The following is a 27,511-nucleotide window of genomic DNA, read 5'->3' as shown; positions in this document are numbered from 1 at the left end:
CTTTTCGCCATGAATAGCGAGATTTGCTTTAGCTCTTCACACAAAAGAATAAAAGCTATTTGTTCACAGAAGGTGTTGTTGAATGAATACATAGAGAGATCATGCGAGACGTATTAACAGCAACTTACAAGTAAGTGATACTACAGTCGGAGCGATTGCAGAATCCCTTATAATTCGTTTTCACTGAAAATAATGGAACTGATCGTCACATGGTCTGCGAGAAAAGGTATATTACTTTATCAGGAGACAGAAGGTTCCAGAAAAGTGATATCATTAGGTACGCGACGACAAAGATGACTTTATCACGAGGCAGTTATATTAAATTAAGTGAACAAGCAGTTTAAAATTTATTCACAGCGAACGCAGAACTAATTTAGTAAGTAAATATGCCATTTCATCTTACAATCAACCATGCTTTTCGATAAAAACATTCACTAAAGACGAAAAAGCGTAAAATTTGCATGTAAGTTGTTTGCCATGAGGTCAGGCGTAAACAAGGTTGTTGCGCTAATTCTCCATAACAGTGAATTCGTCAACACGACAAAATTTACACGTCCAAGTGGTCGCTGGCGATTATAGTTAGAGTATTTTCAATTTATTGGCAGGAAATAATGGAAGGCAATAACTTGGGATACGAAAAGTGACTACAGCTGAAATTTAAAATGGAGACAATGAATTAGGAGTTCCACTTGCCTGAAGGTTGTTGCAAACTTAGTTCAGCAGTGTGATTTTTGAATGTGCATGCTGATATTGGTTTTCAAGAAAAATACACTAATTTGGCATTTGTTTGAGGTCTCTTTAATTATGTCGTGATCACTTTTATTCAGTCTTAGACGGTGGGGTAGCATGGTAGAGATGAAAGTTTAGAAAGATTTTTTAGATGAATATGAATCAGTTTGCATTTTGTTGAGACAATTCGGTCAACTCTGGTTTATAAGTAAAGATTTCTCATAGCTTTTTTAAAAGATGTTCAGTATCAGTTGCTTAATTACGAAGATTTACACTCTGTTAATCGGGTTGTCATGCTCATTGTAACAAATATTATACTAAGAAAGTATATTTTCCGAGATTTAGAGTATACTTTGGGAAGTACAATTTAACTTTCAATGCAAAGAAAAAGGCCGTCCGAATGATAATCTTCAAAGTTATAAAGGTGCTTAAAACTTAAGAAAAAAACAACAGGATTGGTCAAGATTGAGTAACATAGATTCAAATGAGTGGACTATCTCAAAAGATTAAGAAGCTACCTTCTTTCCATTGCACACCGGCATAATTTTTGGTTACGTCTCGCGCTCAGGGCTAACCGATTTTTTAGGGTGAGCTCTTTCAAGGCTATGTCGTGTTTTTTTGTTTTCATATATTCTGGCTTACTGTCTCTCTATTGTTGATTCTTGTACCTTTCAGCACAGAACTTATCTGCGTTAATATTTCTACACATATTCGTTTCTGTACAAACGTAATTATTTTGTAATTGAATCGAACGATCGGCGAATACAAGCCAGATGTCGCATTGCGTCAGACAGATCAGGTAACAAAATTGCAAACGAAAAAGGAAAGTAGATTAGAGGCGAAATGCACTGAAAAGGGTATCCTTTTGATTTCACCATCTAAGCAATGACTTTCTATGGCATTAAAAAGAAGAAGAATCTTAATAGTAGATACTACCTTGCTTAATATGTAATTTTTCACTACGGAGAAAAATAGTAACATTTCGACATTACGGTAATTGTTAAATAATTACTGGGTAAAAATAATTAATTTGGATTTTTAATACCGTTCCGATTAGGCCGTATTTTCGAGTGTTATCTGTTTCGCTTTGTAGTGCCTGAAATTAAATCTGGAGCGAATCGACTCAACATTGTCTCGTGAAACGTGTTTGTGGACTGAGAGCCACCTATTTCGCGTTTCTCTTCCATTGTCCCGTTTGTAATGGACTCAGAGGAAACATTTTTAAAACGTTTGGCGTAGTACACATGGCTCTCGTAATAAACACTAGAAGAATATTTCAATCGACTTCACAAAGAAATCAAGGCACTGTGCAGATTTAGCTTTGGAGTTTGTTTGAAGATTTTGTGCTCTGCACCAATCTTCAATAGCTTAAACTTAAACCATTTGATGAGAGTTAATTCGTGGTCAATAGAAATCGATTAGTTGCTAAAGCAAAGTAAAAGAATGATAAAATATAACATTTTATTTCATATTGATATGACAATCTCCCTAATTTGCCCTAACCAAGAAAACATGTTTGTACTTTGTAATAAGGTGGCACGATATCAAAAGTTGTACGTTCATCAGTTTTGCATCTGCATTTAAGATTCGTATAAAAGTGAATTAAGAAATCTAATACAGAAAATTCAATATTCTAACCGCATTATTTCAGGGGTTTTTTTTCTTGACTAAACTACGTACTGTTAGGTGAACCAGCCTGACAACTAGACCATGAATTATTTGATCGCCTATAGCTAGCTATCGTGTCTTTATGTTACTTCTTTTTATAGCTTCTACATATAACATACTCGTGGAAGCTGCAAAATGTGAGAGTACTGCAAGTAACATTTGTAGAAAGTTAAATGAACGGCTTCACAGCTAGGCATTTCCTGTTCCAATTCCATTACGGGACCAGTTCAATAAAACAACGTGAATGTCGTAAGTTAACAACAGCTGTGAAAATTAACTTTCACAGAGGGATTATTCGCGCCAGGCTGTAAACTTGAAATGAGCTTTTTTTGGGCAACAAAAAGTATAAATAAAGTAAAATATATTTTTCAAGTTTGGTTAAATTGAAGTTTCCTGTAGACAGACTAAAAGAAAATAAAATTTAGAGTGGTAAATTTTAAGTTACTTTGATAAACATCGAACAATTGCTGGTGGTTTTATTTTTACAAGACTGGTAATTCATTGTTAGACCTGCCTCCTACCAATGTTTTGCATTAACGCGTAAACAAGAGAAAAACAAACGGCTTTAACAAACATGGAATAGGTTATTATTACCTTCACTTCAGTGGTTAATTAATTTAACACACGCTACCCGTGGAGCAGTGTTTATGAAACTCAGTGGACCCCTCGTGTTGACCTGTTTACCACCCTTGCTTCATTGTCTTGCTGATAACACGTGCAGGATAAATACGCTAAGCCATCATCGAGCAAAGAATGCATGTTTTCAAGCTTTGCTGTAATGAATTGGTGCTAGATATTTCTTCCCCACTGCTTGCCGTTGAATTGGCCACCTACATTCTCCACTGATGAATTAAGACGCTGAGAAACACGGTCAAAAATGGCCAAACTCCTGCCGTTTGACCGGTTACACGTTACTAAACAAATCGAACGTTCTAGAAAGAATGATCCATCACAATTTGTCAAGGCATATGAAGCTATTTGTCCACGCTTTCGTCCACAAGAAGGCTGTGAAAATAGACTGAATGATAGTGGTTCTTGACTATGCCTTTTTAGTGGTAATTCGCAATAAAAGGCAGACAATAGCGTTTCTTCTGTGTTTTCCTTTGTTTCTCTTATGTGTAGCCACCAAACTATACACTTCAGCCACTTGCTAGAGTAACAATTTGCCTGTTTCCCTCTCTCGACCCCGACCTTGGCATTATCATCGCTTCATTCGATTATATAACAGGTATCATCCCCTGTTTTGCTTTCGCTTACTTCGTCAATGAAAGCTGAGTTTGGGCTTCTACTGAGCTAGTGCCCTCTTAAAGCTAAACAAAACAAAAAACAAAAAACAAAAAAAAAAAAACGAAAAAAGAAAAAAAAAAAAAAAAAAAAAAACCCACTTGTTTTCTGGTTCCCAAAATGATCTGTAAAAAGGTAACTGCGAGGTCATCGGTATCTGGCAGTTAGGTTAAACCAGATAAACACAAAGTTTGCGCTGTTAACCTTCCGAAGTTTCAGATTAAAGAAAGTTGTGTAGGGGCAATAAATTAAAAGTAACACATTAAAAGTTAGAGTTTACCGAGGTGAACAGCGTCTGGAAGATAAACGACATTCAGTGTCTTGTTGATAAGACACGAAACTTCGCTAGCCTGAGCAAACTTTCCAATTTTTAATTTCAATTATTATTGTTTTATTAGCATTGTTGAGAGATGTCACAGTTTTAGACTTGGTGTATATATATCTATAACTTTATAATATTTCGTATTTTACTATTACACTTTTATTTATAATTTTATCTATTTGACTGATATTTAACTAATTTCTTTCCCCTTATTTTATCGTTCTTTTCGTCATAAATTTTATACATGAACCCCTGACTCAGATACAGATACAGAGGGCAACCCCTTTCCAAGCACGACACTAATAAATGGATTGCTGAATGCGTTTAGAGTGATTTACAGAACGCGTTGAATGTTTGTAAGAACTGGCTGATAGTTAAAATCATTGTTTATGTCCATTGTTTGATACTAGTTCTTTCAAAATGTTCCGTTTATAAAGTTTAAATGAAAAATATGCGTCCTTTTAACATCAGGGCAGAGATGGTGGTAAAGAACAAGTTAAGCCGGACGAATGCTCATTGGTCCACATTAGCGCACAGGCTCATGCCCAAGATGGTCTAGATAGAGAGCCTGGAATCTCAAGCTTCGTTCACTCTAGGCCGGAGAAATTTGACGCAGCCGGCTTTGTTTTTTCGGTTAGGCATACCATCTACATTAATCCGTCACGAAAACGGAGCTTTTCCAAAACGCTCTTCAAACCCAAGGAATTTGAAAACGCCAGCTTTGCGTTTTCATGTGGACGGAAACATTTTGAAAACGGAGCTTTTGGAAAACGATGGCGTCGCGATAACCATGTTATTTCCCTGCAAGAGCTTTCCTCAAACACAAATCCAAAATGACCGGTGATTGTTGCGTCTTCAAATTTCTCCAGCGTGGCGCGGACGGAAGAGATTTGAAGCATTTGTAGAGTAAAAACGCCGTTTTCAAATCTCTCCGGCTTAGTGTGAACAGCTTTCAGTTAAAATTTTAGATCTCAGATCTCAGCGTCGTTTCTGAGTTGGCATTTTTAATTTCACCAATTCTCAGCGATCAGGTAAACCCCATTCACACTCTCACGACTCCTTGTTAACTTCACCTTGTCGAGGAAATAGGTGATGGTACAAACTGGGCGGGAGAAATCGAAAATACGCGACAAAGTTAGTTCGGTTGTTAATGTTGACAATTCTGCTGTTTAAATGTAAGATTCTTATGAGAAGACTGAATGGAAATCATTAGCCGAGCCGCCTTTGGCCACTACACACGTTTCTCTTATTTAATGTAATTTTGCATGTCTTTTTTTTCTGATTTTAGATCTTTGCTAATTAAATGAATTTTATGTAAGTTAACTAAAATAAGTGTAAATAAATCGTATTTAATTGAACTGAACTGAAGTACAATCAGTGTTATAGTTATTTTCTGCCTAACTTCGACAGCTGTTTGGAACAACCTTCTTTAGGGTCAAGACGTCGCTGAGTGTTCTCTATTAATATATAGCAGTGAAGTTTTAAAAAACTTCACTGCTATAAAACAATAGAGAATGTCGTGAATCACAACAAATGAACGAGTTAGGGGTGGAAATGGAGTTAGCACGTTTTGCAGCCTAGATCGTACCTCCTTTAATCACGCTATTGTAACTATGACCGGCTTCCAAGTACGGAACAATGGGGATTTTGTAAAATTAAAAATCGAATACACTGAGACATTTTCTACACCTGAAAGAACTATATTCTCGAACCTAAAGTTGTTGTGCTGAACGTTTATTTGTAATTGTCAATAAAGGTGGTAAAAAGTATTCTCCAATCTGATTGCTTATTAGTGCGATCATTAGACCATTTCCGAATTATTTTAAGCCTCTTAGCTTTCTCAAAGCGAGTGCTGGTACCCACCTTTTATATGAAAATGAGATTTCATTCACATGCAAATTAAACTCATTGTCACATGGATGGTGTGCACCAGGCCTCGCTTTGAGAGAGAGGCTTAGTTAAAAAATTCCTGTATCACCCGTCCTGACTCGTTCCCAGTCCGTCCATTGTGTCTTGCGGGGTGGAAGTAAAACTTCTCAGAGATTCGGAGGGAATTATGAGAAGGAAGAGGAGAGAGGAGAACAACGACAGGCAAAATGGAAAGTTGTATTTTTGAAAACCCAGTTTGCGATAAAATTTGCCGTTGCGCTGTTCGACATCTTGGAAACATCTGCCAGTGGTTCCCCTTCCTTTTTCCTTCCCATCAGCCCTTGCACTTCTCTTGTTAATATTCAATGACAATCTCAAGAGATGACCTGGGGACGAATAAGTCGTAGGCACTCCTTATTGGCTAATTCTTGTAGCAGAATCCCCCATTCTTCCGACTTGAACCGTTCAAAAATGATTTTTACCCGGCAAGTTTTTACAGACATGGCTTTCCCAATTTGGTTAGAGGTATAATTATTGGTAACTTGGAACTAGCATGCGCAACTACCGTCCCTACTTATACTCGTGATTAAACAAATGGAACTGCGAAACCTTGCTCTCAGGGCTATTTCCAAGAAGTTTGAAAGGGAGAAATGCCAAGGAACGAGAATGGAAAATAGGAATTCACTTCTGAGTTTGTACTACGTTTCCCGTTTGACTCGCTCTAGCAGCGAGGCTTCAAAGATTTGTTCGCTACTCCACGCGATGCAGAAACTCGATCAGAAGTTTATGAAACGTGGGTGGATGGTCCACGTAACACGCGTGGGTCGTGTTCTTTATCATGTAAATCTTACGATTGGGGACATACCATAGGCTATCTAGAGAAGACTCATGAAGCATTGTTTCATCTTTCTCGCCAAACAAAATAAGCATTGGAACGGAAAGTTTCTTGTAGTCGCTTATTAGATAATGTTGCGTGTCAGATGGAGCGATAGCGACGAGTCCACGGAGAATGCGAGGGTACGCCATCAATAGCGGCATGGCATATTCACCTCCCGTCGATGGAGAAACCATGACCGGCAGGTGGAGGTCCAGTGCGGTGAACAGATTTGTCATATATCCCAGGATGTCATCCCGTTTGTAAGGTATACTCAAATCATTGGAGTTTCCGTGGCCGGGTAAATCTACAGCCAGAGCTCTGTAACCTAACTCAGCCAAGATTTGAAACGTTCCAATGTTTATCCAGATCGTGGAGGTAAGTCCGATGCCATGAAGAAACAAAACAGTGAATTTCTCTTGTGTTCGGTTACTTGGTCTTGCCTCTCTATAAAACGTTCTCCTGGCATGCTCCAAGACGCCTTCGGTGTAGTCGATGGCGTCGCTTGCTAGCAACGCATTCATCCTAGGAATACTTGGATGGCTGTTGAGCAAGGCAATATGGCCCAGTGCATGCACCTGGGGTCTTCCTTTCAGTGTGTTCAAACTAGAAGGCATAGACTTGTGCTGATCGGTTAAAACACCCGATGTCCCTTCTGTATTTGTCTTGCCTGTTTGTTTCCCCCCTAACAACTTTCTTGTAGTGGCTGAAACCGTCGGGCGCGTCATATTATTTTCATAGCTTTTATCTTCGTCTCCATTGTTATAATATTTCTTCACGAATGTACCGACTTTTTTCTTAATCTCAACCATGGGATTTTGACCAGTATTCACGTAATACCATACAAAAACAGCAATTATAGCGCAGAAAACAACAGCCAACGCGATCTTGAGTTTCATCTTGACTGAACGTCTAAATAAAACCATGCTTGTTTTTCTTGTCACATTTTAGGCTTATTTAATTTTGCTTCAGTAGAATCGATGTACTTGACACGCGAAACCAAGAGAATGTGTTGCTAGGATGCGCTACATTCACGAATAGCATTTGTCTGCACTCAATGAATATACATCTAAGGAAAGACGCTACGCTGATATTTCTTTCAGTAGAATATAAATTTGTCGAGGAACAACCAGAACGTAAACCATGATTAAATCTAGGATTGAGAAATTCTGATTACATTTGTAATAAAAAGTTTGCTTTTTTGACGCGCAGTATTGTTTTTTTTCAAGGAGGAATAAAATTGTTAATTTGATTTTTTTAATCAATTCGAATCAGGGAATCCCTGACGTATTGCTAGATAAAAAAAGTTGTATGTATTCAGTCTGTTTGTTATTAAAAATTCACGGTAAATGTCAGTTGCTTGGCAAAGTGAGGCACCTCTGTCGAATATTGAACTCATCAATGCCCTTGCTTCTTCGTTTCCAGACCTCTTCCCGTCATGAAAAGATCTGGAAGCAACACATCAACCGCGCGAGGGAACTAAAGGATTGGGAAGGACACAAAAGAACAAACTATGATCCACATGTGATTGCGTCTGAAATGTTCAGAATCGAACATGATGGAGATCTAGTGATCACGCAGTCAATTTTTCCTTTATTCCGTGAACCAAAGTTTTACTTTCAAAATTGTACCGAAAACAGCAAGGACAATTGGTATTTACATTTCAGAGCGAACTCTTCCAACTAGCACTATAATAAATATACGAAGACCAATAAGGAGAATCTGTACGTTGATACCATGGCCTAAAGGGTGAAGTGAATCAACGTATAACAACCATATCACAACACAGAAAGAGTTTTAAAAGTTTTAACTCTCATTTATTTACGAAAATTCGCGAAAATCAGGCATAGTTGTGAAAGTTTAGGAAAGCTAAGAAACTTTATTAAAACTGTTTAAAACGTGAATTCTTCTTCAGTATTATAATTCCTCTTTTGGTCTTGTCATAGTTTTGACCTTGTCTATTGCTTTGTCCATGGACCTCACAACTACAAAAAGAAAAATATCACAATCAAGCATATAATCGTCCCCGTTTCCAACAACAGAATGAATGTTTATATGATAAGATCTATGTCTGCTATTTAACAATTAGATTATGAGCTCGAGATTTCTATGAGGCCGAAGGCCGAATCAACTATCGCCTCATAGAAATCGAGAGCGAATAATCTAATTTTTTTAGTAGAATTCTAACTTAAATTAACGCAAATAATGGTTTCCAAATATTTTTCGACGCATTATTGAACTTTACGCTTTAACAGAATCGCAAGTATTGAGTTGTCCTTGGTAAATTTGCAGTTGTTTACGCGCGCGCACCGGTTTTTCAATAATTTCAAGTTTTTAAAGTCAAGAACCCGTTTATGTCCTTCTTGTTGTCTTCTCAGGAATATAATTATCCATTTACATCTAAACTTTCTTCCAAAACTTCGGAAAAACGATAAAAACGTCACATTTTGTGGACGACCGACAGCTACTGCATTCTAATGGCTGACAGTATACGAGTAGCTCAGCCAATCAGATTGCAGCATTTGCATTAGTATACTAGTAGAATCCTACTAATATGCCATATTCGTATTCTCGGTATTGGACTGGAAATAGCTTTCAACTGAGGCTAATAGGGGGAGTCTTTTCAAATGCAATTGACGTTAATCTATCATTAATGATATTCCCCTGACGAGCCTCCATTCCAAGCTAGTTCCAGTCAAATACCGAGAACAAGAATATGGCGTATTTCATTTGCAATAATTGCCTGAGCAATTTCCTTTCATCAATTTTCAAGCTTATAATTACTGACTAAGGGCGGGATAAGTGTAGTTCTATAGAGGAGATTATTACCTGATTGTGGTTCCCAGTAGTAATATTTACTTTCTTTGTACACTGTTCCAGCATTGGTCACTTTCTCTATCACGTTACCCAAAGGATCTAGTCATTGTAAAAATATAAATCATTGATTAGCTCCACAGTGTGGTCTAATAACGAAATCCGCACCTGATAGCGTGACTGAAGAAAAATTGATAACCTTTTAACTATCGTTGATCCTTCTATGCTAGATGGCAAAGATCGATGCCTCGCTATTGTTAACAAATTTTTAGAAATGTTGATGGTTTGCACAGGTAGCAAATTTGAAGAAAATTTGAATCAAACATTTTCATTTACTCCACATTTGCACATAAATTCCTATGAAACAAATATACAAGTTTTACCACGCTTTACCCCCCAGTGCAAATAAAGTCCAAATTTAGAGCCCCAAATTTACCACACATTTGCTCAACTCGCAAACATGAGCAAATCCGTTTTTTCGTCCAGTTTGTTGGTGTTAGAGTGTAGGAAACAAATACAAACCCATGAATAAGATTCTCGGGAAATATGCTCCATCAATGTCAAACTTCTTTTGGGTGTTATCAAATTCATCCTAAGGGAGAAGAGTAAACGACAGGGTTTTATGTCATATGTAACTAAACATTATAGTAAGTAATAAAACTGTTTTGTGGTAAACGAATCTAAAGTTAAAACAATGTTTGGTTAACCACAAAAGAGATATTGATTTATACTATTTATAACTCGTAGTGAGAACATGTCATGGTGACTGGCGCGGGATTAATCTTCGCATGAGTGAGAACACAAAGACTTTTAATTTTTAGGGTTAGTCACGCTCTGACTGGTATTTGGAAAGTTCCAAAGTTTTTTTTGTTTCCTTTTTCATTTTTTTCTGGTAGCCAAATTTGTAACGCTCATTTAGGCGACTACGAAGAGTCAATCTACTTTGTTACACGTCTTTTCTCAAGATACGGTTACTGTAAAAGTTGATGGAGAAACCAGCCCTTGAGTTCAATCGACAGAACTAATCTAGCAAACGTTAATTTACCTCCACATTGACCATGACTAACTCTTTGCTGACTTCCTTTATCTTCTCGGATGCAGCAAATTTGGGCTTGAAAGCTGAAAGAAAAATTACATAACATGCCAAAAAGTTTCTCAGTAAAATAATGGTTCTTGTACTATGCGACAAGTGTTGCAAAAGTTAAATTTCTTGGGTGGTAGCTGAGCAAATAAAAAAGTACTGAGCAAAACGTTAATGCAATGAATAGTGTTTTTTTTTTAGTAAGAGCTAATCATGTTCTGCACTATAGCTTATTCTCAGTGATGAACGGAAATGGAGTTTAATACAACGTGGTCTACCTACTATAGAGGTATGAAGTTTTCTTGATTTTGTCACAGTTAATAGAGGGAAAGGTTAAAAAGTCTGGTAAACATCAAAAAAGGAAAAAAAACAGGCTAAGATTTGTGCTGGAAGGTCCTTGACCCTGCACATCTTTTGTTTTATGCTCATTGACCATGTATGAATTACATAATCGCAATGCTGCTATTAGTTAGTTGTACGAGCACACGTGACCATCTTTTCTCTTTTGCCATCAAAAACATACATTAAAGAACTTTGTCAGATTTCCTAACCATTTCCCTCTATAAACTATGATTTTGACAATAGAGACACTTGGTTGCAACATCAGCAAGTTGTAAGTATAAGAAAAGAGAGCTATATCACTTACCTTGACAAGCACTGCACCAGCTTTTATGAATAAAGAGAAAAATTGGCTTCCAGCTAAGGAACAGCAAGACGCAATGTTAAATTACTGAATGCACAACATCCATCTAAAGAAAGTGCATAATTTTAGGATATTGGAGGGCGCGTAATCTGTCTCATTCTGACCAATCGTAGCAGACTTGCATTGCCCATGTTCAACTATGATGACTGCACCGATTGCGCGTGTATCAAACCATACCTTTTCTTTGCTTCAACATAAGCATCTTCTAACTTCATCCAGTTGATTTCTTTGCCTAGTCCTAGGATTACGACAAAAATGAGTTAATTGTTATGTTCCTCAAAATCTTGTGGTCGTCAAGAACTAACACATTTCATTCAAAACTGAATCATTGGATAACGCAATTCGAGAGTTTTCACTGGCTTAGCCATCATGGGTTATGAGAAAATACACCATGCTCTACAAATATGGTAAGCGTCCGCCTGATGTTTTGGGACGCTTTTATTGTTATTTTAGCTTAGTTTTCTATATATTGGGAACGTTTTTAATAACACAATTATTCCAATCGCGCATTTTAGATATGAGATGATTATGGCCAACGCGGGACGCGTAGCGTTGAGTTGGCTATCTACCATTTATAACATAGCGCGCGCGCTAGTCCTACCTAATTCTTTTTGAGCCATCATAAACGTTAACGAAATCTCTATGTACGTACGGGCGTGCGTAGTAAGATGACGTGTGCAGTTTCAATTTAGCTCCACCCTACCTCTATCTATGGACGGTGGGGGCTTGACGAGTTTCTTCGCTGCTGTTTTCATTGTATGTATCACTTTTGGAAAAAAGAAAGATAAAATGAGAAAACCACACACACACACAAGCCAGTTGTTGGTTCCTAATGACTTAAAAATTAAGGTTTTAAGACAAATTTTGTTGCAAAGAAGCGACAGGGCCAAAAGTACTTACACTCTTCGTCATCGTTATAAAAGTACTTGTACTTGATGAATTCGAGGTCATTATTGTGAAGATCTTTTTGGACCTCTCCCTTGTGATCTGCAACGACGGTCAACAATTGTTAATAAAGAGAACACATTCACATTTCCAAATGTCTACATACTTTGCCCTAGAGATACATTTAGATATTGTAACATAGGTCAGTTTCTCATAGCGCTCTGCAAGCACACCTCCAGTCTTACTTTCTGTAAGTAGTTATTTTTTCAGTACAGAAGACATACATCTCCCTATTTGCTCCAGATTCATTTAAATCAATTTTTGATTTTAGCATATAATATTGTAGACATCAAATGTTTTTGAGAAGATGCACTTACTAAGGAAAAAGACTCGAGGGAAATATTTTCCATCGACGACAAATTGATCATCTTTTGGTTCTTCATCGTCCTACAGAAACGGAATAAAAGTAAACCTATAGCTGCATTGTTTTAGCGTTGATTATCTGGGCAGGCATGAAGGTTAAAATGTTGTATCGGAATTAATCAACTAAAATTTAAAACAATGATTAGCTTTATAGTTTAAGACCTGGTCTTCCCAAGTCATAATGAAGTAGAAGCGAATAGTTGATTTATAAATTTGGGAATATCAATGCGCATTTTACCTCCACATTTATCATGACAAATTTCTTGCTGAGTTCAGCAATCTGTTTTGATTCTGCTATGACTGGTTTCAAGGCTGAAAGAAATAAACACGACCTTGGTAATGGAAGGCAAAGCAAGAAATAGCGAAACAGGGAGGAAGGGAAGTCGGCAATGAAACACCTTCAATATTCAGAAAAGGGTGCTACTACAAAACTGAGAAATGTCAGAGGGTTTAATAAGAGGCGACTTTTTGAATATGAGGATTTCTCAAGTGAAGGTCCCCAACTAAGATACACCAGCGTGCAAATGATCTGCAACATCGATATCGTAGGTGCCAATGGGTTGTAAGTCTGAGATTACAGTGTGCTTGGATGCAATGTGTTTGCATCATGAGTACCTATTCTTTTGGGTGAGGAACTAGTTGCTTTGATGACGCTGGGCGCAAACGGCGTTGGCTTACGAAACATTGGACTTCTACTAAGATACATTGTGGTTCAGTGAGGAAGCGTCCGAATGTTGGCACTTATTGTGCAGCGCTCTAAGTTTAAAAATGCGGTTACCATACCTTTACATGCTCCACACCAAGACTTGTGTATAATCAACATTATGGGAGTTTCACTGTGGATAGGTAAAATGAAATTACTCGACTGACGCAACACTGTACATAAACTAATGAACTAATGACAGTGGAATAACAGTGTTACATAAGCTGCAGTAGGAAAATGAAATGTTACCTTTTCTTTGCCTCTTCAAGACCTTTCTCCATTGTCATCCAGTTGATGTGTTTACCAAATCCTACAAAAAAGTCACCCATGTAAGCGACGTCTTTGACACAGAACAGGGAACGAGTGACAACAATTATATGCAGAATCGTTCAGTGCATTTGGAAGGTTAAGTTGATGACATACCTCTGTCTAAAGTTGATGGTTCCGGTATAAGCTTCCTCATAGACTTGGCAACTGAAAGAGAATTTAAAAATAACACGGATTTCTAAGGAATGACACAACTGCAGACAGGCAGCATTACATAGACATTAAAACACTATGCATGAACACCAGCCATTTTGAAAAAGTTTCGGCACCAAAGTTGTGTCAATGTTGGAGAAGTTAATTTGTACGAAAATGTGTTAAATGGGCAAGAAAAAAGAGTTCGTTGTCGTTCTTAATCACACGAGTGACCGCATTTAATAGTTTTTAAGAGGAGATGTTTGTATCTTTCTCGAGGACCAAGGTATCTTTCCGTAATGGGAAGCTGTCCTTAAAAATTGCCTGTCAGTAAAGCGGAGTTGGACGGAATACCATGATTTTCCTCATTCTTAACACCTGTCTACTTGAAAATATATTGCGTTGTTAGGACAAATTAGCTACTAATACTAAAGGTAAACAAGGTGTTTTTTCCCCTGTACTCACTTTCATCAGCTGTCTTGTAGAAGAACTTCGTTTTGTCAAGACTAGTTCCCTCGTTGTCGATTTCTTTATTTAACTTGCCATCGGAATCTGTTTTATACAATTCAAGCGTAAGTCAGCCGGAACGAAGAACAAATTCTTCTACGATAAATAAATTCCCTAGGTTAGAGAGCTTTAAGTTACAAAATTTTAAGATTACCGAGGAAAACAATTCTTGGAACATATGATCCATCCACGTCGTATTTTCCATCCTTTGGTATTTCATCGTCCTAAAAAAATAAACCATCGCCAAAAGAATTATTTGCTAATGTTCCGTGATACTTTAAATTCTCTCCATGTATATCGAAGGAAACCTGTCTCAATATTTCATGTTTTTCGACCTTCAAATAATTGTAACTCTTACCTCAAGGTTGACCATGAAAAAGTGTTTGCTGAGGTCAGCAATTTCTTTTGACTCAGCAATTTTGGGTTTGAGATCTGACAAGACAAAATTGTACAGCCAAACACCAGCTTAGAGGTATACACTGCTTTAAGAGTATTGAAGCCCCCTAATTAAGACTCAACATGATGTCAATAGTACCCAAGAATAGATAATCCAAGGCTCAGGTTTCCTGTTATCATAATGTACTTAAATCTTCCAGTTTTTACTGCTGTCTACTCATGAAAAACTTACCCTGACTGATCTGACACCAGCTTTTATGTAACACCATCATAATAGGCTTGTTACTGAAAAGGAAGAAAAGAAAAGAGAAATCTTATTTAAACCCAAAGATAAATTAGCCCTCTGTAAATTTTTTACAGTCAGAATTGAGGAGCAAAGATTTATTTCATCTCTTATGATTATTACACTTACATTGCCTTTGCTTCTTTGAGGGCGTGGTCGAGTTTCATCCATTTGATATGAGCACCAAAGCCTTAAGAGGTATGACAAGAAAATAAAATATTACTTCCGCATAATATATCTTAATTATACAACGCTTTCAAGTGATGTACCATATATCACGAGTCTCTTGTTTTTTTTCGGTATACACACGAGGCTTTAGGCGAGCCTGTATACCAAGAAAATACAATTGACAAGTGGGATATCCCATGGTATACAATGAGAGTGCATTGAATAACTATTTTATACCACGCCATAGAAATTACAGTGGCCAATACAACCAATGCGACATACGCGCGACGCATGATGGTAAGGTTGAATGTAATAGCGTCGAATATAAAGCGGCTTTCCTGTATTCTGGTTCGCTGTATTTTCTATGGCATGGTTTAAACGCCATATGCTATCTCCGCTCGTGCCAAAGATGAAAGTTACGTTGTACCTGCTTCGTCAGTTGGGCAGGTGTGACGAGTTTTGGTGGGCAAAATATATTGGTATGAATTTATTCAACATTTTGCACTCACCTTTGTCTGGAGCGATTCCCTCGTACATTTCTTTTCCAAGGACTTTATTCATCATTTCAACAACTAAGAATTGTTAACCAAGTATCAAAATTAACTAATATCACAGTATCATGTCTACTACGTATATAACACGTGAAATTCTAGAAATAGAATGGCCTGGTTCAGAAGAGTTTCAAACGGAAAAAGAATCAACATTTGCTTGGTAAACTACATTTTTATAAATTTCCCACAGAAGTGTAGTTCTCTCGATAAGACGGTTGTCTTTCTAAGCATACCATCAAATATTTCCCTAAAATGTCACTGAGTACAAAGTCAGGTGTGCATGAAAATTGCTGGTCTAAATTATAATTTATACTAACTTGGTCTTAGGAAAAGAGGGATGCTCGCAATAAGAGCGTTTGTGTCAATCGGGGTCTATGAAACATAAGTCTTCTTACTTTCTTTTGGTTCTCCATAGGCATACTTGTATTCTTTAAACAAAGGATCCGTGTTGTAGAATTCCTTCATGATCTCACGTGTGAAAGGATCTGAGGAAATAACAACAAAACAAATTAAGATTTTCCATGTAGGGTGCGGCTCTGAAAATAACGAAGAACGTGTACTGGAGAGACGTTAAGCAATTTACTAACCTAAGAAGTAGATTCTAGGAGCATAGGCGCCATCGACGTCAAATTTCTCTGCTGTTTTTCCACCGTCATCCTAAATAGTATAAATATTCAGTAACACATGGTTGGTTATCGCTGGAGTTGTTTTGTTGGTCGTATTAATATAAGCAAGTCCAAGCAAAATTCCCCATTTTCCTTGTGAATGGAATGTACATTTGGATCCAGACGTCGGGCCTCAGTTTTAAACTGATAAACTCTAGTCTATTTGTAGGAACTTTATTCTAGAAATGCCGTTCTCTTCATCAATGCAAATAAGTCCCGGAAAACTGGTACAATCTGCAATGAACTGGTATCCCATCCAGATCAGGGCGCAGAAAAGAATGGCCATTCTTTTCTCTGCCCTGATCCAGATGGAAGAGCAAAATTGCTAATGATATTATATTCCCGCAAGTACATTAGTAAGCCACTGGTCTGGAGACCGTGAACATCTTTTAGACGTTATTTTACTGGTTTTACTGTGAGCATCTACCCATCTGCCAAGCTTAAGTTAGGCTTCAACTGGAAAATGGTCTATCCTAACTAACGCTGAAATTTTTGATGCACTGAGATTATTAATTGAATTAGATAACTTACCTCAATGTTGACCATGACGAACTTCTTACTTAATTCAGCAATCTCAGTGGACTTGGCAAACTTCTTCTTCAAATCTTAGAAGAGAAAACAATAACATATGCCGGATTCTAAGCAACTGAACAAATTCATATACACTAGCGGCATAAAGGCATTGTGCAATAAAGACTTCTGGCCTTTAACACTTAACAGTAATGGGTAGCAAGTTACACATAGACCAAGTACAAGATTTCGTTTCCGTTTGTTTGTTTTTTCCGCTCGTGATTAACAATTTAGCTTCAGTTCCTGCGATCACGTTACTTACTTTTACAAGCTCCACACCATGACTTGTGGATGATAAGCATTACCGGTTTCTTTCTGCAAGTGGAAAGGCAAACAGCTCATCAGTTGGCAATATTGCGTGCCTGGTTTATTAACGACTTAATGTCGAGCATGTTAACTTATAAGCGTCAATCTTCCAAGCCACAAGAGCTTTGGAAGTGTAGTGTTCTTATGAGGTTATAAATGATGTAACTGTCTTTCTTTGTATGGAACTACGACTTACATACTTGCTGTCCCGCGATAGAATGAGACCAATAAAGTTGATAAAGTTGAACTTTGAAGTTGAAAGTTGACTCTAACAGAAGGTAAGAAATGTAACCTTTTGTGGCCACTGAGGATCATAACTTAGTGTCCCCTTATGGGAGGTTTCACATGTAGTGTGGCCATGACTCAATGTTGCTTTATAGAAGGTGTTTCCTCATTGTTTTCCCGGTGTGGAACGCGTCCCAGTGTAAAGTTTCAGAACGATATATTCCTTACCCTTCTTTCGCTTTTTCAAAACCTTCCTCAATTGAAGCCCATTTGATATCTTGACCCCATCCTACATAGAGTAATGTACCAAATTAACGACGTCTTTTAAATACTCATTATACAACTCAAAGCAAATTTTACTTGTTCACAGGTGATGTCAAAGAAAAACCAAATTTTCGTGGAAGCAAAGACGAAATTTTGTAGAAAGTGTCTCGCTCAAGAGGTCTGGGGGGGGGGGGGGGAGGAAGTAATCCTCGTGTAATGCTTTTGAATTGACAGTTTATTACGTCCTCAATTTACCGTTATCAGAAACTTCCTTGGGTTTGTCTTCGATCTTCAATGCCTTTTTCATGACTGTAACCACTATCAAGACGAAAACAAAGAACAGATTGTTAAACAGATTGTTGAACAGATTGTCGGCAATACGCGTACGTCATGTTCAGTGTAATGAGTTGGCACGAACAGTTGACAATAAATAAAAAGGCACGCTATTTTATTTTACACCGTTTATCATCAAAAAATGCATTGGACTACAGACAAAATAAAGAAAACAAGAGCAAAACAGGGGTTTATGTAAGGACCAATTGATCAAATCAGCACGGCATATAATTCGACTGTTAACCATTTTCAATCGTAGATATGTTCCCTGGAAAGCTCTAAGAATAATTAAAATTCAACTCACATTCTTCTCCGTCCTGATAGTAGTATTTTACATGTGTGTGTTTAGTTCCCTCGTTCCATAAATCCTTCTGAACCTTTCCGTTAGAATCTGTGGTAAGAAAGAGATAGGCGGGTTGATAAAAAAATAAGTAAATAGCTCCTTCAGTTCCTTCCATCTCTGTCATCCCGGCCGCCATCACCTCCATGACCATCGTCATCATCATTGTTTTTGTCGTCGTCTTCACCGTTATCAAATTCGTCAACGTCATTCTAATCAACGGTATATCGTTACCATTATCGTTAACACACCCGGCGGGGTACTCCCAGAAAAATTGGGTGGGGTGTGCGGCCCGCTTCCCAAAATCCTTACCCTATTTATGACCAAAATCTGCGATTTTCCCTGCCCTATTTATGACCTAACCAAAAATCTGATACCCTATTTATGACCGTTGGGGCTGGCACAGTTGCCCTAAACATAATTTATGAAGGGCTTTTGATGACGGTCTTGTTGATAATGATGAAAATGTAGCTTCTTCTAAAAAAAATGTCCAATTCAAGACTAGAGAGCAAAAACCACTTCCTATTTGTATCCAAAATGGCCAAAATCGATACCCTATTAATGACCAAAACGGCTGAAAAACCATACCCTTAAGGCCGCATTTACCTATATAGCCCATATAAGGGATTACTCCTGCCGGTTAACACACTAGACCACGATGAAATTAATATAAAAAGTTTCTTTAGCAAGTTTCCATGTTAATTTTTCGTCTTCTAACCTAAGACGAAAATCCTTGGCACGTATTTGCCATCCACGTCAAACTGTTCTCCTTTCGGTTCATCATGGTCCTCCGTGTTAACCATCACGAACTTCTTGCTGAGCTCAGCGAATTCTTTGTGCTTTGCCAATTTAGGTCTCAAGGCTGCGATTGGATATTAAAACATTTCATTAGGTAAATAAGAACCCAGATCTAGAGATACTGACACTGGGTTTCACTCGGTTGCAAAGTCACAAAAACAGCAATTTAGCGGCTACATGTGAATTGAGTGAGAATTGTTAAAAAGCATCTGCCTACAAAACCAGTTGAATATAATGGGTTTACAAATCGTGTCCTTTAAGATGAAAAATGTACAATGTAAACTCATTGACGAAGGCAAGGTTTATCAATGACTTCCCCACCTTTACACGAGCTGCACCAAGATTTGTGTATTATCAAGAGCATGTTCTTGTTACTGTGGAGACAAAAGACAACATAGCCTTTAGTCGTCCGCGCACCGGATTTTGGTTATTCCAGTAGCCAACGATTGAAAGAATTGAAAGAATAAATATTGAAAGAATAAACTGCGTACTAACATTCCAAAGGCTGTGGGTGGAACAAGTCACTGCAAATAATCCGTGAAAGTAATCCAGAGGAAAGATATAAATTTTCTGATTTCTATTCTCAATCAAATTTCAAAACTTAGCGCAAGCAATTACGTACTCCAAAGGCGCCGTCAAAAAAATGTCATTGAGAAAGCATTCCGGCATCATTTACAAGACTACATTCTCTTTTTTCTTTTGGCTTCCTTTCTGATGCCCTTTTGATTTTGATTTTTCTCCCCTTAAAATTGATTCTTTGATAGTAATTCTAATACGAAGAAAATCTCACGCTATAATCACATGACCTCCCGTGAACAGCTTCTTTACTTAGACAATTTTAAATTACTGTTGTATCAGTTTAGTTGTGACAAACCTGTCCTTTGCCTCCTTTAGTCCTTTCTCGTACGAAACCCAGTTAATATGATCACCAAAACCTGTTAAGGATAGTTACAATTAAGACTTAATCTTGGCAAATTCAGAAAACGAATACTGTATTTCAATTATTTTCACCACCAAACACTGCAAAGGACAACATAGTGTTTGTTACCTCTTGATAATTTGGGAGTCCACCAGGGATCTTTTTCTTTCTCTTCCTTCTTTTCCTCTTTCTCTTCTTTGTGCTGATCTTCTTTCGTCTCTTCTGGTTTTTCTAAATGAGAGAAAATATTTGCTGAATTGGAAACATACCTTCATATTGTTCCAAGGTTCAATAAGTACTGGCTAATATGTTAAATTTACTTTGCAGTTAACAAAGTATTGGCATGTGAATTATGTGTAAAAAATATCTACTAAATTATCTATGGTGATTGAACGTTTTTATAGCTCAAAATCACTTGACTTTACAATGAATACCAGTCGATATTTATAACAATGAATTAATTTAACATTTACATTGTATTGTCTTTTGACCGTTCTAGCCTGGGTTCAGCTTAATGCGTTACAGAAAAGTGAATCTATGATTGACTAAACTGATCTCAGCTTTTCAAGCGAACTTAAAGGTTATTTATCGCATACCTAGTGTTCCTGTTTCCTTCATTTTAAGAGCTCTCTTCATTGCAGATATCACTGTAAAGATAATGAAAGAAACCCAACGGTTAAAACTAGTTTTTCTTTTATTTTGAGGTCACATTTAACTTTACCCGGGGCAACAACCGGAACTTAAAGCAACAAATTATATCAAACTTAATACGATTGTGGTTACATAGCGCGCTTGCTGATTGGAGGACTGGATCTTTCGCACAAGACTTTGATCAGTTAAACCAAATTAAAACTTCCTTTAGATTGGAAAAAAAAACCCTTAAAAATAGTAGCTAACTATGATACGATACGATACCTGCGTGAAAAAGCGTCAAGATAGACAATTACCAAAGAGAAAAAAATAAACCATAAAGGAACAAGGATGGTTAAGGATGGAGAAGATTAACACGGATTACAAACAACGAACTTGAAAAATTTAGGCTAAACTTTTCAAGATGCGCGAACCGTGACGTACTTCTTTAATGTATAAAAGATAATTTATTGTTTCTCATACATTCCTGAGCACTGCTGTAGTAGTACTTGACTTGTGGATGCTTTGTTCCCTCGTTCCAAATTGCCTCGATGACTTTTCCTTCAGGATCTAAATAAAATGGAGCGCGAACACGGAATAGGAAATTAAAAAAGCGTGAAGTGGCAAAAAAAAAATGTCAAAAGGAGCAACAACATCATTAGCTTGTAGCCATGTACAACTTGGTGGGAATGGAAAACCCGGGGGGGGGGGTGGAAGAACACCCATATAAAAAGGACGGGGGTGCTTGAAAAGAACACACTAAGAGGTGTAAAGATCCTGTTCTGTGGGCGTAGCTTCAATTTTTTTTTTACCCTTATGGGGTGCCAATTCTAACACAACGCTTTATCTCCTGTCATATTTTTTTCGGTTCAATACCCTAAAAGATACCGAAAAAGCTCCCGCTGTGGACCCTTTGAGGCTGAACACCCTGAGAGATATCAAAACCGCTTTTTAACCCCTAAAAGGTACGCCGAGCACCCCAGTCTTTTCTATATGGGAGTCCCCGCACAGGATGGAAAATTTATGATATGATGCTGCTAAGACCTCGTCACTGATAACAGAATAGTTATTTAACGAGCTTCTTCATATATGTGAGGAATCTTCCATCGCTTTACCTGTACATTTGATGAGGGTAATGCTGGATAAGAAGAAGATAATAATTGCTATCCTAGAACGTATAAAACAACTTACTGAGGAACAGGACTCTGGGAATGTACTCGCCATCCACTACAAACTGACTTCCCTTTGGTTCTTCCTCGTCCTCCGTGTTAACCATCACGAAATGTCTACTCATTTCTGCAAACTCCTTGGAGTCGGCAAGTTTAGGCTTCAAGGCTGTAAAATGGAGTAATTCGTGTATTAGCTATTTGTCGTTTTATACGGTGAAATAACATGTGCGGAGTTCATTAAATAACAGTGAATACCTTTGCATGAGCCACACCATGTTTTGTGAATGAGAAGCAGCATCCACTTGCCACTATAAAAAAGCAAAACTTTACTTAAGGTGGCTAGCAACAGTTTCTAGCACTTTGCACGACTTTGACAATATTCTTCATGGGTCATTTTAACCACTCTTTATCCGTTGATGCTTCAATCATGGTATCAAAGTACTGCCTAATCATTGGTAACACGTTGATATCATTTTCTTGACACAAAATGTTACCATAGTAACAGTATAACCTGCTAAAAGCACCCTTAACTTAACGGCTAATAACTCATAGACGCTCTCTGAAGATGACCCCTGTTTTTTATCATCGAATTTTAATAATCAAGATAACACATAACTTTTGGCAAAGTTTAAAAAAAATAATTCTATACATTCGGTTCAGAGCCACCTTAAATTTACGATAAGATTGACACCCGGCTGGAAAAACTAATCTATAACGAGTTTCGAAAAGTCAATTGATGTCGATGTGGAAAACGTTCAATAGTGAGGGAAAGTGTCAAAAAATAAGCCGTAGATGTTACATAATCTATTTACCTCTTTTTGATTTTTTCTAATCCATCTTCATAGGTAACCCAATTTATGCGATCGCCAAAACCTGTGTTAACAAAGCACAAACTTAATTTGAATATGTATCTAATTAACATCGGCCTACGACAAATTTTCACCGTCGAGACCTACCTCTAGCAAGAGGGTTGCTTTCCATGACTGGTTCGTCTTCTATTTCCTCCAAAAATTCGCTTCCTTTGAGTTTCTTCAGCACTGCTTTCATGCTAGTAACAACTGTGTACAACAAATTAACAAGTTCGAGAGCTGCTGAGCTCCTAACTTTGACTCAGTTAAAGTTGAAATAGTATGCCATTTGATGAATTTTGATAATTAAAACATGTATTTTGCTTATAATACAAATAAAATCTAATCTCTCCTAAAGGACAGCTCTCTTACATAGACAGAGTGCCCGATACGACGGGGTATTTTCAATGCACTTATTATACGGACCCTTCCTAGTATTTCGTCCCCAGAGAGCAGTTTGAAATTTAGTGATACTAATTAACTCAACGTCTTTATCACGGACAATATTTGAATTTTCGTAAAGGATTCATTGAGTAGGTGGCTCAGGAAAAATAAGCTCAGCTCAGCTAGTGCTGTTTAATTTCCTCTCTAGATCTCACTCTGTTCGTTTTGCAGTTCAAAGAGTCAGCGAGAGTTACTTTGCTTAGCGTGAAGTATGTGCTTAAATCAAGTTTGAGTTTTGTATTTGAAGTAAATGTAAATCAGCGATGACTTATTCGTTTAATTGTTGTTGTTTTTTTTTTACGTTTTTACCCTGAATTGAAGAGGTAACAAGTCAAATGTACCCAGGAAATTCATCAACTTAAACGTAACACTTGGGTAAAGCTGTCTGAAATTAGTACCTACTGTTCCTTGATCATAAAGATCCATAAACACTCTTATTTTTAGGTCAAATAAACAACTTCAGTTGGAATAAAAGGCCCACTGCGCTGATAAACATGAAAAAAAAAAAAGAAAAAAAAAAAAAAGGCATGTCGTAAAAACTGTTCCTTGAATTTAGGCATCCAAGTTAATAAAAACTGATAATTGCGGCCCTGCATTACTTTATTAACTTACTTTCAGAGGTTTTTCCATAATAGTACTTGGTGTTTTTGTGCCTTCCGTTTTCATTGTAAAATTCTTCCATAACCTCGCCATCAGCTGCTGTGGAATAGAGAAAGACACACAGTATGCAACTGAAAGAACGACCTCTGTTTTTAGCGCGCATGCCTATCCGCCTGAAATCGTTAGGTAAATTCCGCGCCAACTAAAATATGGTTTTATGTTTTAACAAAAACAGTAGTCCACTTAAAGAAGACTAAACTGACTTATAGCTTGTCAGTGTAAACTTACACAAAAACAAAATTCTTGGAATATATCTTCCGTCTGGGCGGTATTTTTCATCTTTAGGCTCCTCCTCATCCTAAAAATAGAAGTAAATATAACTTTATTGTTCACTGCATCCTTTAGAGCGGTTTTCAATCTGAGTGTATCGCAAAGAACACAGCCAATCCAGTGAACCAATCAAAACTCGAAGTAATTACACGACGCAAAGCGCGAGAAAACGAGTGCGAGTGAGTCAATTTGTTTTAGTTTTACTTCTGATTGGGGAAAAAGTTGCGTGAGGTTTTTTAAGCCAATCGTGTAGCGTAGTTGATGAAAAAACAATTACTTTTCGAGACTCAAATGAAAACAGGCCTAAGCAGTTTAGTTTTTAATATGCTAAGTTAATTTCTTTATAACCAAGCTTGGGATATCAGTTCTTCTTAGCCCAGAAAATTCGTCATTCTAACTTAAAAGAAAGATGTTACTTTGATTTTCTAAGGGTACATTTTATAATCGTTGGCTCTACATTTTCTCCCTTCTGTGTAGACGCAAAAATGGGATTTTGACAAGGGGAGGTTTGTCGAGCCCACATGATCATTTCGGACTTCGTTCTCATATATAACCACGTTCCTTGTCAGGCGGAATTTTTCCTTTAGATAGCTTCAAGATTTTTTAATTTTATGCCGTGTGTGAGTTTGTGAACAACGCATAGTGTATACGAACTTAGACGAATTTTTGAATGTTCTTTCAAACCGCCTCTGTCTACATACGCAGGATTACTACTGACAGGAAAAAAGCCGCGTTCACATCATTTTGCCAGCTGACTGATTTTGGACGTTCTCAGCTTACCTCAACATTGACCATCACAAAGTGTCTGCTGAGCTCAGCAATTTCTTGGGATTTGGCAAATACTGGTTTTAATGCTGCAAGAGAAACAACAAGTGGCTTAGCTCGTCTTGCAAAGTCTGTTCTTTGCTCTATGATTTGTGGTTTAAGAAAGCCTTAGTCGAGTTCTTTTATTTGGACTAACTTCTACTTCGCCTACCAGGCAGGATTGAAATCATTTAGTTTTGACTTTGGTCTCGAAAGAACTGTGCACAAAACATGACATAAAATGTTTACTGTAAATTAATGATTGACTCGAAAAAATACACAAAGCTCTATTTGAAACTTGACCTTCGCCTTGTGCTGTTGTGTAAATATTCTTAAACATGTTAAACATGCAGGGTAGGGGAGAGACTACTCCGCCGAAAAATTTGAACTCTTCAGATTAAGATTCACCTCCAGGAGAGCAGGCTCTGGGAATGTATTACAAGCGGTGATGAACAAAAAAATATTCGTCTTGTTTTGTCTTTTGTAATTTCATTCACAAATTTAAAAACCGAACAGTAAATAAATATTACCTTTGCAGGCTCCACACCAAGTCTTGTATATGAGAAGTATCAACGGTTTATCACTGTAACAAGAAGAGATATTGGAAAACGTAAAAGATTTCAATTGTCAAGGACTATTCGACTAAAGCCTATTTACTAAACTCAGCATTGCTGAGCTAAGCAAATTTCGCGTATGTTGCAATGATTCAGTATATTTTGGAAACATTCATTGATGCAGAGAGGCACACAGTTTTTTGCAGTTCCATACTTTTATCAGTAAGATCAAATCATAAAACAGCGAATATGTTTATAAACTGCTTTGACATATCTGCCATTGGTGATGCATTCACATTTGTCTTCACCCGAGTCAAGCAAAGAACAAACCCAGTTCAACAAAACAAGTTATGAAAACAATGGTGGGCAGCGATATATTCCCTTTAATCAGAGCAGATCAAGTCAATGAGGAGCAAAACATTTCCAAATTTACATTCGACCTGGATAGGACCGCATAAAAACCAGTCATGGCTGATGTGGCTTTCTCTCAAACATTATAATGCATTTTATTGTTTTTTTTTTTAAATATATCTTCACTCATTATATTATTTGGAAATTATTAGCAAAACGCTTTGTCTCACGACTGAAAGCTATTGTAATAAAAATACAATGCACATACAGGAACAACCTGCAGAAATTTTGCGCTGCGCAGCAAAATCTTCATTCTGTTACGCGCGGACGATTTTTGTTTAACCTGGCATAAAGGCTAACACAGACTAGGTCAGTTTTGCGCAAAAAGAATTTTCCCTCAGCCATACTTTACCGATATTGCCACAAAGCGGAAAGGTAACAAAGTGGTTTCCAGTTTCTTTTCAGTTCTAGCTTAATTACATTTTAATACCACGTGATACCGATTGAAGAGCAATTTTAGAACTTTATCAGAACAGAGAAAGTTCAGACTCTTTGTAAGGTTTCTGTTTTTTGCTACCGTTTAAGCCTTACTATCATTCCAATTCAATCTATCTCGAATTCAAATAAAGAAATCTTTAGTTCCATATTCGTCAATCGCTTATATCAAGGGATACTTCTATTATCTGCATTATAGCAGTTGCTTAAATCCTATGGACTAGTTTTAGTGTGCCGTAAACTTGTGTCCTCTTGCACGTTTAAGAAAGCATTTATCAAAACTAGCTACCACTTGGTTTAAATCCTAAAAATTCAATCAGAGTTTTAAGGTTAAATGTAGGATCGTAATTAAGTGGATTTTTGAGGCTTCGCGCGCAGATCAGAACTTTTCACCTACTATATTATTTCACAAAACTTTGTTTTGTTTAGTGCGTTAGTTTTATCCTTCGCTTGTAACGAAAGTTTTCCCGCTTACTTCTTTTTTGCTTCCTTTAATCCAGCCTCAAAAGTTATCCATTGGATCGTTTCTCCCCATCCTATAAAATTCAAGTCCAAGAAGGTCAAAGATATAAATTTAAAACTGCCTTCAAGTTTTTTGTCCCATAGCTTTGAGACCCAAACAATACCTACCTCGATCAAGGGGCTCCTCAGCTTCAAATTCACCAAGTACAGAAATAGCTAAACTACAAAGTAAAGCTAGGGCAAGATATTTCAACATCTTCAAAATGCGTCCAGCTTGCAGACAGGAGTTCAATCTACCGTCTGAAGAAATACGCTCTGTGGCAAGGACAATATTCGTTCTCTCCACCTGCGAAATACCTGGTTGGTGTATTGGAAAATTCGACTTGAGATATGGAAGATCGTAAGATTTCCAACAGGTAGCACGCTCTTGTTTATTAATAATTGAACGATTCTCTTTTTGTGAGGGAAATTCAAGTGCCGTGGAATTGAAAGACGCACTGTCTTTTTTTAACGTGGTTCTGGCAAGGACCGGCTGGAATAGACGGTGTGTTGTATGAATTGTGGTGGTGTTAGCTACATCATGGATTACTTGTAATTATAAAATTGTGCGCGACAACTTTCCTCTTCGGATTGTTGCCACAAATGACAAAGTTTATTTATCAGAGGCAGCTGGCAAAAGGGCATT

The 27,511-nt window shown here is 37.4% G+C and overlaps 1 protein-coding gene and 1 pseudogene across 2 annotated transcripts; both read right to left on the bottom strand.

Moving 5' to 3' along the window:
- Positions 1 to 4,961: 4,961 nt before the first annotated feature.
- On the bottom strand, positions 4,962 to 7,797 carry LOC145475125 (putative protein-lysine deacylase ABHD14B pseudogene; annotated as a pseudogene).
- A 610-nt stretch (positions 7,798 to 8,407) lies between these two features.
- Positions 8,408 to 27,382, bottom strand: LOC145475051 (uncharacterized). Of its 2 annotated transcripts, none has more exons than XM_081455214.1 (42): positions 26,995 to 27,382; positions 26,840 to 26,900; positions 25,495 to 25,547; positions 24,941 to 25,014; positions 24,119 to 24,188; positions 23,843 to 23,929; positions 22,895 to 22,996; positions 22,751 to 22,811; positions 22,194 to 22,246; positions 21,961 to 22,104; positions 21,253 to 21,339; positions 20,736 to 20,786; positions 20,269 to 20,370; positions 20,095 to 20,155; positions 19,542 to 19,594; positions 19,141 to 19,284; positions 18,387 to 18,473; positions 18,005 to 18,067; positions 17,714 to 17,774; positions 17,217 to 17,269; positions 16,916 to 16,989; positions 16,307 to 16,376; positions 16,115 to 16,204; positions 15,678 to 15,740; positions 15,130 to 15,190; positions 14,950 to 15,002; positions 14,680 to 14,753; positions 14,476 to 14,545; positions 14,280 to 14,366; positions 13,779 to 13,829; positions 13,605 to 13,665; positions 13,436 to 13,488; positions 12,891 to 12,964; positions 12,607 to 12,676; positions 12,245 to 12,331; positions 12,048 to 12,110; positions 11,522 to 11,582; positions 11,288 to 11,340; positions 10,606 to 10,679; positions 10,083 to 10,152; positions 9,576 to 9,662; positions 8,408 to 8,731 (listed from the first exon to the last, which is right to left on the bottom strand). In XM_081455214.1, exons 1-42 carry the CDS (start codon positions 27,080 to 27,082, stop codon positions 8,664 to 8,666), a joined length of 3,069 nt encoding a protein of 1,022 aa, XP_081311340.1. In that variant the 5' UTR covers positions 27,083 to 27,382; the 3' UTR covers positions 8,408 to 8,663. The 2 variants fall into 2 exon arrangements, with proteins under 2 accessions (XP_081311340.1, XP_081311339.1); XM_081455213.1 differs by having other exon boundaries at positions 23,843 to 23,926; positions 26,995 to 27,300.
- Between the last annotated feature and the right edge of the window lie 129 nt (positions 27,383 to 27,511).

This window comes from Orbicella franksi, chromosome 2 (assembly GCF_964199315.1).
Source record: "Orbicella franksi chromosome 2, jaOrbFran1.1, whole genome shotgun sequence".
Classification (NCBI taxonomy): domain Eukaryota; kingdom Metazoa; phylum Cnidaria; class Anthozoa; order Scleractinia; family Merulinidae; genus Orbicella; species Orbicella franksi.
The sequence above is the reverse complement of the archived record's forward strand: the minus strand, read 5'-3'. Positions and strand labels throughout refer to the sequence as shown.